We start from the raw sequence: 15,350 nt of genomic DNA, 5'->3' as shown, positions 1-15,350 counted from the left end.
TTTCTAAACCTGCAGTAGAAACTTAAGAGTGACAACACATTCTCAAAGATTTTTCAGGTTTTAAAGAGATTGGTTTGTCAGTGAAAGGTGAATTAGCGACCAGGTATTTTAAAATGAGCTATTTTAGGCTAACTAAAGATTTTTGTTGTGCCTCACTGCCTAAAGGGAAGGTACAGAGAGGATGGAATGAGATTCGTTCTCAGAGACAAATGGCACAAGCTGGAACACTGGCAATTCCAGTTAGGACCTGTAATTCCTTACGTCTAAGAAATGAAGCAAGAACAAAAGGAAAATGATGCTGGAAAATGTATTCATGTATGAAAATTGCATCTGCAATATTTTTCTAAAAATGTAATTTAAAAATTGAAAGGAAGTATGTGCTGAGATGTGAAAACTCCTACTGGTGATTACGTCCCCCACCCTATAAACACGTGGGCTTTATGGACACCTGTGTCCATCATCACATAAAAACATATTATCCTGGATAGAACCTCACTGGAGCCACACATGGAAAAAACCCTAGATTCTTAAATTTCTCCACCCTCTGCCCCAAAAACATATACAAAGCAACTGGTTTTCGTGTCAATCCCATTACTAGCTTTGAATTATTTGCTACCTTTACTGTCAGAAATTAATCAAAGTCACCAGTTTATTGATTTAATTTTAATTGTGACCCTTCTGTTAATCATTCAATCATTAATAATTAAAATGTAGAATGAATTAGTAAAATTAATTATCTTAATTATGTGATTGTTTAGATACACAGTTCCTTTGTATTTAAGTCAACAAAAATCCACAAAAGTTGCAGGGCTGCTATTCAAAGGGACCTCGATAGGATACAGAAATGGGCTGACGGACATCAAAGGGTTCGACAAAGATTAAGTCCTGCTTTTGGGATAGAATAACCTAATGCACCAGTACAGGCTGGGAGACAACTGGCTGGAAAGCAGTTTTCCAGAAAAGGACCTGAGGGTCCTGGTGGACAACGGGTTCAACACAAGCCGGCAGGGCACTCCCCTGGCAAACGCCAACCCCATACTGGGCCGTATTAGCAAAAGTGTAGCCAGCAGGTCAAGGACATCATTTTTTTCCTCTCTACTCAGCACTTAACGAGATTGCATCTGAAGTCCTGTGTCCAGTTTTGGTCTCCCCAGTACAGTGCCCTGACATACAGGAGCGAGTCCAGTGGACTGCCAGCACCGTCGGCTTGGGACATACGTCACACAAGGAGAGGCCAAAAGAACACAGGCATCTCATTGTCTACAGCTACCTAATAGGAGGGTGTAGAGAAGACTTCTCAGAGGTGCACAGTGGAAGGATGAGAAGTGAAAGGCACAAGTTGCAAAAAGAGTCCTTATATCTGACTTGAAAGAAGGAAAACATGTTTTGGTTGCTTTTGGGTTTGGTTTTTTGTTTTTTTTTTTTTGTTTGGGTTTTTTGGTTTGTTTGGTTTGGTTTTTCTACTACAAGGGTGTTCAAACACTGGAACAGGCTGCCCAGAGCAGCTCTGGAATCTCCATCCTTGGAGATACTAAAAACTAGTAGTAGGTCTGAGCAACTGACCTACGTTGACTTGCTTTGAGTAGGAGATTGACCTAGATGACCTGTGAAGGTCCCTTCCAACCTACGTGACTCTCCGATTCTGTGAAAAGTTTTTTATTCTTTCAAACTGTGACACAAAAGCATGAACTTTCAGGGTTCAGATGACTTCTAATATGAGAACTGTAAAACAGTTTTTTTCCAAGCTAAACTCACTGAAAAACTTTTGGTAATTATTACTGTCAAACTTGATTTTAACTGCATAGTCATCTTTTCTAAGTGGGATACCGAACAAAGAATGGAAAAATCTCTAAGAAGAAAATCTGTTGAGAAAAAAAAAGTCCATTCTTAATAGGTAAATTTTTATGCAGCTTTTTTTCCATCCCCCAAATTTTTCACAGGGATTGGAAGCAAAAGATTCACCATTACCAAAGGGTATTCTTATACGTCATTAAAGATATGACAAAACAATGAATTGGAAAAATTTTCACAAAACAGAAAAAGGCAGTTCTTGTAAGATTTCCAGACCAGAGAGGCTTGGATAAATATTTGAGCCAAACCTCTAAATGGTTTGAGGTTTGTCCTTTCCTCTTTAATACTATTGCCTGAAGGCACAAAAAATTAAGAGGAGATCATTGTGATACCTTCAGAGAAAAGCAGTATTAAGATATGAAAGCACATTCACTTGTTATTCTCAACGATTCAAACAAAAAGAAAATTAAAGCCATAGAGCCGCACAGAATTTCAGCTTCTCAGAACTTCTCTGGCCACTGAATCTCTTAGCCAAATAATTAAGATTTAGTTAATATAACCCAAGAAGGTACATACAAATGAAGAACCTGTGAAATGGGAAAAAGACTACAGGGCAAAGGACTTCCTGCTGATGGCAGCCACACACACATACACACTGGCATCCTTCACATTCCGCTTCCTAGGCTTTGCAGTCTTACTAACTTGCTGTATTATCTCTCATCACTATTCCCCTTAGCCGCTGTCTCAATTCCTTTGTTTCTGTGAGCTTTTACAGCAGTGTCTACGAATTTGTCTAGAATGATGACTTCAGAAGCAGCTTGACAGGCATTCAAAGAACTAAAATTTATTTCACCATCATTTTGCTGCCAGGGAACATGCTGCAAAGAATGCAGCAACACTGCACATGTATGTTACATGTGGCTTAGTTTGAAACACTAGGTCCTCTGTGAATGGCACCCTCTATATTAAAAGGTATCTATCCCATTACCTGTGTAAATAAATGTACAATTTGTTTTCTTTATTTACTAGGTCTTTTTTACAGAATCTTGAGATAGCTTTTCGAAGAACTCATCTGGATGCAAAAGAATCTCAGGAAATATAGATAACCTTTAAAATACTGTAGAATTAGTTTTGTCAAAACTAATTTATAGCAATGTCCTTAAATTCCATGGGAAAACAAAGTAACTTCTTATATCTTGATGTAGCTCTCTACTTCAGTGGATTAACCTGACCCAGGCAAAATGGAACTTCACAGTCTATTTGAGCTTTAGGTAAAACTCACTAGATACACAAAAGACTTCTAACTGAATCTCTAATATTTCTTTTTTCCTGTGCATGTACAGTTTGTGACCATGGAAGACACAGCCGATACTACAATGCTAAGAGTACAATAGGATGAGAGCACTGGGTAGCAGAAATTCCTGTTTGGCATCACATTCAGGCATTTGAAAAAATAAGTTTGAGATGAAAAATTTATTTAAGTTTGCTCTTAATACTATTTACATAACAAATTAGCACAAGATTCAGGTTTTTTTCATTCTTTTAAAATATTTATTCAGCAATTCTGTTTTCACCCCTCCACCTTCTTCTCCAAAACCCACACAATGTCTGAAATACAAGATTATTTAACTAGAGAATTCATACTGGGTATATACAATTATATACCACTCTTTTTATCCTGCAGTGATGCATATCTGCCAGAATGACTACGCCTTTGTCTCTCAAAGTTCTGGTATCTGCAGCGGCAGGGGAGTTAAAAATCAGCACAAGAGAGAAAGGTCTGATGGTGTGCCAATGTACAATGGAAGAGAATTCAATAACAAGCTGCAGAGACAGTGGGCTTTTATCAGACACATTCAAAAGTGGTGGTGGCTACACGTCAATGCTGGACCAGAGTGTGTTACTGCAGAGTGCGACTGAGTGTTTTCCCCACAGGCAATACACTATTATTGACTCCCCCCATTAACATGTAGGGTGGATATACATTTATTGAAGGTTCTAATGGAAGGCTGAGGGACTCCTATCCTGAGGCCAGAGCAGAAAGACAGCCTATCACTTCATGTAATGGTAGCCCATGTGTGACAGACCTGACCTACATTTCCCCCCTTTCTTTCTCACAACAGCCTGTCACTGTTTTAAGAAGCTATTTTCTGAGAGGTATAAAAAGAAATGCACGCTAGAGCTGCCTAGTTAATGTGTTATATTGGAATATTATTTATAAACCTGCTTTAAAAAGCCTAGTTTAGACTGCAGATGAATTATGAAAGCTACCATAACACACACAACCAAAAAGAAGATGTCTTAATGATTCTGAAGTGCTTATAAACCCATACACATTGAACACTGGGTATAAATGGATTAATACCTGTATCTAAGATACTGCAACAAAATGTAGTATAAGACTTAACATTAAGAACGCTTAATGAAGCTGCCTTAATAAAAAGGGCTAAGGTCTGTAATTAGTACAAATTTCATATTTATTCAAATTACTAGGAATAACGCCACCTAATGTTTTGTTGGAAGTAATTCAATGTTTTCACTAGCTAATGTATGTGTAGCAAAAGCTATAAATAATGGATCCATGTTTGAAAGTAGGACAAGAGTGAAAGAAACATTTCGTTCAGCAATAAACAGCATTTTAAAATACCATCTAACTACCACTTCCAGACCCTGCTTATTTAAAGAGCTGCTGCCACTACAGCACTCCTTGGCAGGAACCTACCATGCTGCTGCAGGTCATACTCTTTTTTTGTCTCTTCGTTCCCTAGAATTTTCCACGCTTGATCAATTTCGATGAACCTCTGCACGCGCTCCTCCACTTCTCCTGCTGGCACATCTGCCTTCTGTTTGTCTGGATGATACTGCCAATCAAAAGAAAAAAAGATAAAAAAAAGTTGAGGGGAGTGGAAGTGAGGAGGGTAGAAGAGGAGCAATCAATAATGCACTTGATATTCAGTTAAAAGGACAGAGAGAAGGAGAAGGTCTGAGCTAAGGTGCCAAAGGAAGGGAGACAACAATGCTGGGCACAAGAGAAAACTGCCAATTTAATTAGACCACTGAAATGGCAACAAAACCACCAGTGGCACAAATGTCACCATGCGCACTGACGGCATTTTCTGGATAATTTGCTGATGGAATCATCGGTCTTATGGACAATTTACCTAGAGAGAATGACTACCACAAACAGAAATAGGTACCTGCAGAGAACCATGACACAGGAACAAGAGGAGGTGCTGTAGGCGCTAGCAGCTCTCATAATATTACACATAACTGATTTAAACAATAGCACCAATGTTTAGTTAAGGCTGTTACAGATAAATTGAATGCTATATTACATGTACCTAGCTTTTTAAAAATTATTTAAATGGTAAATAGAATATAAATGATCAAATATAATTTGTAATACATGTAATTCTACTTTTGAAAATATGCCTCAACATCTTTAATTCCTTCCAGTTCGGTGAATCAATAGCCCTTCCAAATATTTCGAGTCATGGGTCACTGGCTACAAAATTTTGTCATTTTAGTTAAGAAACGGTTATTCAAGGAATCCTACATTAAATAGGCAGTAATAATTAAAATGGTAACATGTTTTCTTTACCATTTGTACTACAGGTTCTGAACAGAGCATTCTGACTTTTTTGGTTCAAATGTCTACTGAAAAGAAACTCTCAAAGCTCCATCTGCCTGTAGCTTTAATTCATCTCCAATAATCTCTTTTTTTGATATTTTAAATTGCTCAGTATAAGTGATGGACCAACACGAAACAGCATTTAAGATGAGAAAGTTGCAATATAATCAGACCTATCAGCTGTTAATGGTGTTAGAAATCAAGATCTCTCTTATTCTGGAGCTTTAACTTCTGCCCTTTATACTAACATCAGTTGGGACACTGAAATGGACAGCAGATTTTAAGACTTAGAACATCTGTTCTACAAGTGTTTCAGCAGATTTCTGATTAACTGAATCCCTTTGTTTTAGTTTAATTAATTTTGGAAAGGACAGAAAAGAATACTAATATCACGTGTGCTTTATAAAATCCAAAATTTAAAAGGACCACTTCTACTGGAGTCTATTTGCTCACTGATGTATGTATCTGTCATTTGCACTCATGGGTATTACCTGGATAAATCCCCTGTACAACAACAGGAGAATGTACATAAGAGAAAAATATTAAGCTTTGACCTCGAGTTTTTTCACAGATATTTTTCCATATACCGATGAATGTACCTGCAACCTCAAGTATGCAGTCTGTACACAAATGTGTGTTTTTGTTCCACCATATGAGTAAGCACACTTGAAGTCATCTCTACATTCAAGACTGAGGACTAGCTTGCAGCTTGCTGAAAACATGGCTGAAGCACAGTTGCAATCCATAGAGGTTTATCTCTCAGAGATCCCTTTTTTATGTCCCCAACTGAAGATGACAAAATTCTAAGACACAAACAAATCAAAAAGTTTTGGTCATTGCATTTAGTCGTTGTATTCTAAATAGCTAATTAGATAATGAGTAATTATACCTTTATTTGGTAAGCACTAAATTCAGCGTTCTGTCGGCATGCATCATGTGGTACTGTAAAAGCTATTTAAATGTATTGTTTTCAAATTCATTTTTCTGAAACCTCAGCTTTTCCAGTTGTATTTCAATTTTAATAGCATTTTTAACATTGGTGGTTGATTGTACACCACATTTGTGAAAGGTCATTTTTTTTAAAAATCAATGCTTAATAAGCATACATGGCAAAATAGTCAGATCATATTAAAGACTTATATGGCTTCCTTTCAGCAATGTTATTTAACAATTATGTTTGAGGTATGCATCCAGCAGTTGCTCCTCAAAGCAATATTTTATCTAAAAAATGATACTTCATTATTTTAAAATATTTCAGATGCTATATTTAAATTTGGACCCACCCCAAATACTGTAGGGTTAATTATAATACTTAAAGAGTTATATGACTGCTGTATATTTCACTCCATTTGGATGATACTATAAGCATTCTCCTACAAGCTTACACCCAAAAGGATGTAAAGGCCTATCCAAGGAATATTATACCAGACCTAGTACCACTGAAACTTAACCAGATTTGAATAGCACTGCCAGAAACCTGTTGCTCATATTGTTATACGTTTGGCTTAGCCACAAGACCACACCTTCTCAGATCAGTTTCTTACAGATATATGAAAACAGTACTGACCAATTGCCCAAAACAGCACTAAGAATACCGGCTCCTCTCCTGCCAAGAATGTTGAGAAAACACCCCCACAAAATTGGCCACACTTCTCCTTTGCTACACCAAAACTTTGCCTGACTGAAAAATAGTTTGGGACTACGCTGGAAGTAGTCAGTGAAAAGCAGTAAGCCACCAATGTCACAAAAGTACTTTGGAAAAATAATCATCAACGCAGAAAAGGCTATTCTGTTCATTTCTTGAATAATGCAGAAAATTCATTATTCTTCAGATTTATCATTTAGCTTTTAACTTCTTTCCTATAGATTTGGAAAATTTAATATTTGTAGCATATACAATTTTTATATTTGAAAGACTACAATTTCATGTAACTAATAACAACTACATTGTAGGGGATCTACTAATTGAAAAATATATATCTCTCCATTTTGGTCTCCATGCTTTCTGAAACTATTTGCTCCTTCCTCTGTTGGGCTTGTTCCTCTATTACCATCCGATGCCTTTAGTAGTCTACTTCTACACCAAGACAAATCCTGAAACCTCTGCTCTTTTACTCTTTTTTTTTTTTTCCCCCAGTGACCCCATTTCATCTGAATTCGTTATGTACCTGTTCTCATTGACTCCCTTTTCCTAGTCTCCAGCTTGCTGATCAAAATCCAAGAATGCTTGTCTGTAGCAAAAATTCACTCTTGATTCAACTGCCCATACCCTTCTCTTTCATCTCTGAGACAACAAACAAGGTGTCCTCTCTCCAGCTGTTTTAGACCCTGTTCAGCCAGCTCAGACACCAACCACAGAGGACACCTTACCAAAGCTTCAACCAGCCTACTAACAGCTGAAGTTTAGAGAGAGTACTCTGATGTCCTCCATCAATACTTCAGACATTAATCAACCGTAGTCTTTTTTGGTATCTTCCCTCATTCTTGGTCACCATATTCTTGCTTCTGATTCTCCTCCCTCTCCAGCACACCCTTCAGAGGAGCTGCCTCAACAGAGCCAGGGGTTTGGTTTTGTTTTGAGGGAGGTGAAATATGATGTACATTTCTGATCTTCTCCTCTTTTCCTATTCAGCCTTATTTCCGGGTTAATCTCAGCTGCAACCATGTACAGGCTCCGTAATGAAAATGGACAAGCCTGTTTTCTATTCACCCTTTCTCCTTCTACTCAAACTGAACTATTGTTCATCTCTCCCTCTATGCATCCAGTTACAAGTTCTTACTCAAAATGTTAGAGCCCCCCCATGTCTCCTGCAATATCACTGCTCAAAATCTGTGCAAATTATCTTTGTGTCATTCATATCTGCCACCTGAGCACTATTTTCAGCTGTATTACTGCACTTAGGATATATTTAAATCTTTCTGGCTGCATATGCATAACATTTTTAAGAAGCAATACTTCCATAAAAATAGCTTTTTGCTGATCACTCATCTTCATTTTTGAACACAGTAATAATTTTTACTAACATGTTACTACTTAATAGGACTTTATAAAAACAATAAGGATATTTTCCTGAGTCTGACACAGGGGAAAAGGAAGAATATTAAAGATGTATGCCCAATCTAGTTTTCCTTTTTTATACCTCTACTAGAAGTAATTTGCTAACTTCTTTCCATTACTGAAGACTGTCTGGAATTTATATCACTTTACAGCATATGATGCTTTTTAGTTACTGTGAATGTTAAAAAATAAACTGATTGATAATGGAAATATATTAGTTCATCTGTTAACTATTAAAAACCCCTTACACATACATGCGATACTGCTCGCTCCCCTGATGTTTACCTTAAATATCACATTCTCATAGTATTTCTTGAGGACTCTGGCTCTTGGTATAAGGGTTCATTTTTAAATTTTTTTTTTAGGGTTGTTTGTTTTAATTTTTACAATGACTAAAAAAAATTTGAAAAAGCATGAACCTTGAAGTCCAAAGCTCAAATGAAAGACACACTTTAAACATTATCTGTTGGAGACTTGGTGAAATTTTTAGTGCTGCAGGGAAACAGAAAAGCAGGCTAATACAAACTTAACCTCATGCCCTTTTCAATTACAGTATTATTATTATACCTTTCTAAAAACAACCGTATTGAACTGTCTTATTTTTAATATACATCAGACTACTTTTCAGCAGTTTGGGTACAGTGGGGAACAGCATATCACCTGGCAAACATACTCTGAAACACAGATACAGGTTCAGTTCATAGTTATACAAGTATCCAAAAATTTAGAAATTTTTCATGGAACATCTTAGTTTAGGTAAATTAATTGTATTTCATTATGCTAATCTATTGCCTTTGATACCTATTACTGAATAAAGAACAAGCAAGTGAGCAAACTTTTTCTGTCTCCAAAAAAAGGTGTTAATGTTGTTGCGGTCACCGAATAATTAAAAGTGTAGACTCTCCGAAAATTACTGGAGTTCCATCATATATTTTATTTATACAGTGATATTTTTATTTATACAGTGTACCACACATATGGTTTTCAACCACAGGGTTTGTATAAGAATTTGGAACACACTACAGCACATTCAACCGCTACATTCTTTATTTCTGCCTACTTTATACTCCATGAAGTTTGGTCCCTCCTGCACTTTAAGAACTGCAAAATTAATCCCTGGACTTTAATCCCTGGAAATTAATAAAGACCATTTGGTCAATAACCGTAATGGTATAACATCTCAATAACCATACCAATAGACCTTAAGAACTCTCATGCCACAAGATGACAAACTACGATAGCTGGTTGAGCTTTGGTTGAGCAAATCAAGCAACACAGAGATGACACACTAAGGTCCCTATCCTCCTAACACTTGTGCGAGTTGCTTAACTTTATGTGATAAATGTAATAGGGTTGATTGATTTTAATCAAATTCAAATTAGCAAGCAGAAAATCTCTAGTTAAATCAATTTAATATACATTTGTTATTGGTGCTCATGAATTTATTTTTCAAAAGAAATTTACAGCACCCAATGAGAATCAACTTAATACAACTTATTGGGAGGGGAGGGGTGAAGCATACAGGCACAGGTTTTACACTAAATTCGTAATCTCTTGATAAACTGTGGAATACACGGTAATTAAACCACTTAATATAGTCAAACTTTTACTCATAACTACTTTTCTACATGACAAATTGAAAAGGCTGATTACTTAGAAAAAGGTTAAAAAAGTACTATTCCTTCTCATTTATTACTGAATACATTACCATGGTTATTTTGCCTTGTGTATAAGGGGTATTCACTTTAAAAACCAAAGATGCACCACATCCCCAATTCCATACATTAAAACAGGAGGCTTTATTTTCTACGAAAACTACTACTTCTTCCAAATTTTTATTTAAGTTGTGAAAAAGTGCTTTCATTTACTACTATGTATTTCACAGACAACTGTAAGGAACTTCCCCCCCCTAAAATTACACAGCTTTTAAGTAACCTATTTAAAATGTAAACTGTCTATTTTTTCTGACTGAGGAAAATGAAGCAGATCAGCTCTAAATTTTTTCCAGGGTTGAAATAAGGAGTACTCTCCACTTTCTACGGCTTTGTCTTTCCTACTTCCCAGTATTCCATGCAAAGCTGTCAAACATTTGGAGAAATCTTCAGCAGCAAATAAAAAGTAATATAAAAAGGACGAACCAGATGTGGCTGCATTAAATCTTGACCTTCTCTCCTGAGACAATAATTTCAGAGAAATATTTTCAGACTTTTTAATTTTTATTATACACCTTTTATTTTTTTTTTTTTGTAAGGGAGACCATTATTAAGGATCTAAAACTCAAAAGTAAAGACAGACATAGAACAATGATGAAACCATTATAGCTGAAAAATTTTAAAGTTAGACTATTCTGGACTTACTATCATGAGTCATAAAGTAACCACTAAGCAGTCACTACTACCAACAGTTACAGCATAGTAAATTTCTAAACTATCAGATTCACTAAAGCTTTTAAACTCTGAAATTATCTACAGTCTCATGGAATCACCTTGCTAAATTAAACTGACAAGTTTAGACAAGCCTTGAATTCCTGCTTTATTTCAATAGGGGATGTGTGCCTATATTTGAATAAGGGATATATTTAAAGACAGAGGTGTGGCCTAAGTTCCTGAGTAAATCAAGTAGTAAGAGTTTAACAGGGGATCACTTACATGCATTCAAGTAGTCGTGCTTTTGTAGGAACTACATCTAATGACTAAATCTAAGCTGTAAGTAAGAGTCAATGATAGCATATTAACATCTAAAATCAACTTAGTATCTCTTGGCATCCTTCTCCCTTTCTCCATGTTAGGCATATAGTAGTAGCTATGATAGTTTTATAGCCTGACAGTATTTGTTTCACGTAGTGCAGCCAGAAATAAGATTTCCATCAAGTATGAATTATCTTTTTTTTTGGGGGGGTCACAATAACAGTAACAGGAAGCCACAGTGTTCATGACCTACACTACAACTACAATACCTCCTGGAAGTTGTAAAAAGATCTGTATTTACATTAAAAAATAAGTAGTGGTGAATGACACTCGGTAATGGTCAGGGAAGAGAAATTCAACCCAAACTTTACAAATAAAGCTCCATATCTGGTGAAGCTAAGCTACCATTTTTGATGAATGACAGAATTGAATTAAAATTGCGAACAGAAGAGGTAAAAGTCACGAAACTGGTATGCAAAGGGTCGGTTGGATTAACATTGCAAACGTGAAAGTCACCATGGATAAGCATCGGACAGTATGAGATAACAGCGGTACACATCAATGACATCCATTTCCGCTGATAGGAGAGTTAGATGAATGACAGCGAGTGGACACAAGAGTTGGATGCTATGCTGTTCAGAAGAGAAAAAGAATGTGAGGGGAAACATTGGAAGCAGCTGGATGAAGAGAGAAACCCAAGCCATTATTTTCAAATAACATTGCCAGACTCATGGCTGGGAATCCAACAGAATGAGACTTTGACTCCTTACTGGAATTGCACAGATTAATCCCAAGCACTTTTGAAAATCACATTATCGGTATTTGGGGGGTTCAATCTATTTATTCTTGTATCAAAAGCTCAATATTGAAGAGGCAATATATTCAAATTTCAGAATCAGAATTCTCTTTCAGAGTCAATATATGACAGTTTATTTGGTTAATAAGTCTAAACTATTATTTTATTTATTCCACATTATAATATAAAATAGGTTAAAATTCTTTTAAAGACAAAATGGGCATAAGCAAGCAGAACAGAAAGCCTAACACAACCAGTTTTGGTCTATACAAAGTTTAGCAACAAACAAGTGTGTTGCACTAAGACAAAATGCACAAATCATTACCAGTATGTCCCTTGCAATATAATGAAGTGCATCCTTTTAACAAAGCAACAAGAACAAAATGCAGGAGTTAACAAGAACATAAAACCACCAAAATTGGAAACTATGTTTAAAAACATTTCTCATGCTTTATGCAACATTTATACATTATCAACTATAATTATTATCTACAGGTTAAGCTAACGAGGTCAGGACAAAAATGTCAAGTGTTCTCATCTGACAGAAGTATTCATAGGTCCATGCAAATTTGTCTGTAGACTACAGAGCTCATCATAACACTTCACATCATATTAAAAAGAAGCTGCAAGACAGTCAACATTAAGAAGAAAAATATTAACCAGCTATTTCCTATTTAATTTCCAATTGTAGTTTGAATTCTTGTTACATTTCCCTGCCTTTAAAAAAAAAAAAAGAAAAGAAATCAGAGTAAATTTAATGCCAGGCTGTTCTTAGGAGGAAAGTCCTTTGCCCCTGCTTACAATATATGTAGTAAATACGAGTTTTTTACTGGGACTTGCCAATAAATCTCACCCCCTGACACAGAGTGTCTGTTCATACTCAGTTTTTGGCTGCTCTGCCACAAATGCCAACAAAGGGACCAATTAATGAAAACTTTCTTGATACATTCCCAGCGGATGAATGTCTGCCTTGCAGAAGGTACCTTGACAACATTCATCTCACACAGGCCAAATGGTTGCTCTGTGGTAGCAATTAAGACACCACCAGCCTTGGCTAGATTTAAACCAACAACCAAATCTGTGTAGATCTGACCAAATGCTCATAGAAATCTGCAGAAATTAACTGCTAAACAAGGGCTGGATTGGGTCATATAATTGCATCCATTTCTCTAGTTATCTATAGACCACATGGACACGTTTTTATTAGAAAGAAATTACAATTCTTAAAACAAGATTCCTTAATCTGGCCACATGACCACAATGTTTAAGCCATGTCTATAAATATCTAAGAAATCAGCAACTCTTCTAAATCATTTCAAGAATCAAAATAGTATGGTAGGCTGACATTCTCTGTATTTGTACTGTTTTTTTCTCTCTCTCCCCCCCCAAAAAGCCAGTGTTCAGTCTTCATATTCCCATAGCTTTGGAATCAAATTTGGACAACTAAGCTCAGTGCAGGATCCCTCCTCTTTCTAAAATTACATTTGGAAATAGAAGAGTTTTGTTGCTTTAATCCAGAAGTGCCTATCTGAAAGTCTCTTACCGCAGACTGTGAACATGAGAGACTAGTGTGATAGCTAGTGGAAAAACCTTGCCTCCATTGCAAAGTTCGTCCTGACTTCAGGTTTCTGACAAAGGGTACCCTTCCTGAAATCTCTGTCCTCAGGCAATTTTAAGTGTGGCTGGTCAAGGCCCCAGACCTCATGATGATTATCACAAAACTAGGCATTCTCCTTCTATTGGTCTCAGGGCTCAATAAATTTATGTTTAGAACTATCCAAGATACTAAACTTGTGTATCTGAAATATTATAGCTAAGCTGAACACAGTACAGGAGAGTGGGTTCCCCTCACCACCCCACACCCCAGCAAAACTGCACACTTCCAGTTCTATACTATGTCATTATAAGGCTTGTAGCAATATTTTTCATCAAATTATGTGGCATGTATTGAAAGTTCCAGATCAGTTGATAGAGCACCAAAATATAAAGCTGAACAGTCTCCCTGCTGGACACAGCACAAAAAAGGAACCATATAATGCAATTACAACACTCCAGCAGCTATATAATTACATTTAAAGTTAACACTTTTGCTAATTTTACATACATTGTCACATTGAATACTTTAAGCCACAAATCCCTACCAGCATGCAATAGAATTAACACATGTATTTGGTATTACCTACACCATGTATATGACAGCTATATTTGAGCAATCAAGCACACCAACTCCAAATGATCATTTACTCTGGTTATGGGCATGATATACAGATTAGAATCTATGCAGACTAGCTGTTATGCTTTAGGGCTGAACTCTTTCTTGCAGAATCCATTCTGTGATGGATTTAAATCAGAACACAGACTGAATTACAAAATCGTTTATTAAACTGGAATTTGAATTTTTGGATAACTAAATTTAAGAAAAGCACGTTTTAGCCACCTGTGCTGGTCAAGAAAAAAGGTGACAAACATCCACTTGGCCCCCACCCTGTGGCACTCACTGAAAGGTCACAGAAAGAAGCCATTTTCCAACTTCACCAGCTGAACTCATTAAATTAGGGCAGGATGAAAAAAAACCACTTATGTATTTTACAAAAATTTAAGTGATTTATTCAATAAAAGTATTCTACAACAGGAAGTGGTTTATTTCAGTAAAACAAAGAAGCTTAAACTGCAGGAGAAAATGAGTTCATTCTGAAAAAATATTTGTTTTAAATATGTAAACATTAAACTTTTCTCCTATCATGGGAGGAGGGAGAATTTCTGAATGAACAGTATGAATTAATTATCAATATATTTATACAAATGAATGGAAAAAAACCTAATTACCAGTAACTAAATAATTCTGGCAGTACTACCTTGCTAGACTCAAAGTGCTTTTCAATTCAAAATTACTTAATTTTCAACTGAAAAACTATTACAAACTAATATGTAATAGAAAACCAGTTAGGGTGAGACCTTAAAGTGTTGTGGTGCTACCTGCTCTTAACTTAGAATGATTTTGCTTGCCATTTTATCACATGAGCCATCAGGAAATCTTACTGCCCTACTATTTCCCTTACTACTCTAAAAAGCAGGAAGGAAAACTGCATAGTTTTATTTAAAAAAAACCCTATTTCATCTATTTCCATAATTCGCAGATCACCTCTTACATAAAAAGAAGACCTAAACAAACAAAAGGCTACATGATTTTTAAGAGCAAGACTTGTACAAAACACGGGCTTGATACTTTGATACATGCTCCTTCTATGTAGTATTAAGTATCCCCAGCTTCCCCCACGTTTACAGTGGAAAATGAAGTTTTTCAGCAATGAAGATTTCTGTCACTGGAACTATGCTGAAATATTCTTTTTTTTTAGCTTTTCTACAGGCCTATTTTGCACATAAAGG

The 15,350-nt window shown here is 36.1% G+C and overlaps 1 protein-coding gene across 5 annotated transcripts in view; it reads right to left on the bottom strand.

The window, feature by feature from the left end:
* Nucleotides 1-15,350, bottom strand: part of DNAJC24 (DnaJ heat shock protein family (Hsp40) member C24) — a 38,693-nt gene that overhangs the window by 7,328 nt on the left and 16,015 nt on the right. For 3 of the 5 annotated variants that reach the window (XM_050896942.1, XM_050896941.1, XM_050896943.1), the window contains one exon: nucleotides 4,514-4,652. In XM_050896942.1, coding sequence (XP_050752899.1) covers nucleotides 4,514-4,652 — 139 coding nt within the window. Of the gene's footprint in view, nucleotides 1-4,513; nucleotides 4,653-6,021; nucleotides 6,226-15,350 lie in introns of all 5 variants that reach the window. The other 2 variants (XM_050896939.1, XM_050896940.1) reach the window with 1 other exon arrangement.

Source organism: Gymnogyps californianus, chromosome 5 (assembly GCF_018139145.2).
Source record: "Gymnogyps californianus isolate 813 chromosome 5, ASM1813914v2, whole genome shotgun sequence".
NCBI lineage: Eukaryota > Metazoa > Chordata > Aves > Accipitriformes > Cathartidae > Gymnogyps > Gymnogyps californianus.
The sequence above is the reverse complement of the archived record's forward strand: the minus strand, read 5'-3'. Positions and strand labels throughout refer to the sequence as shown.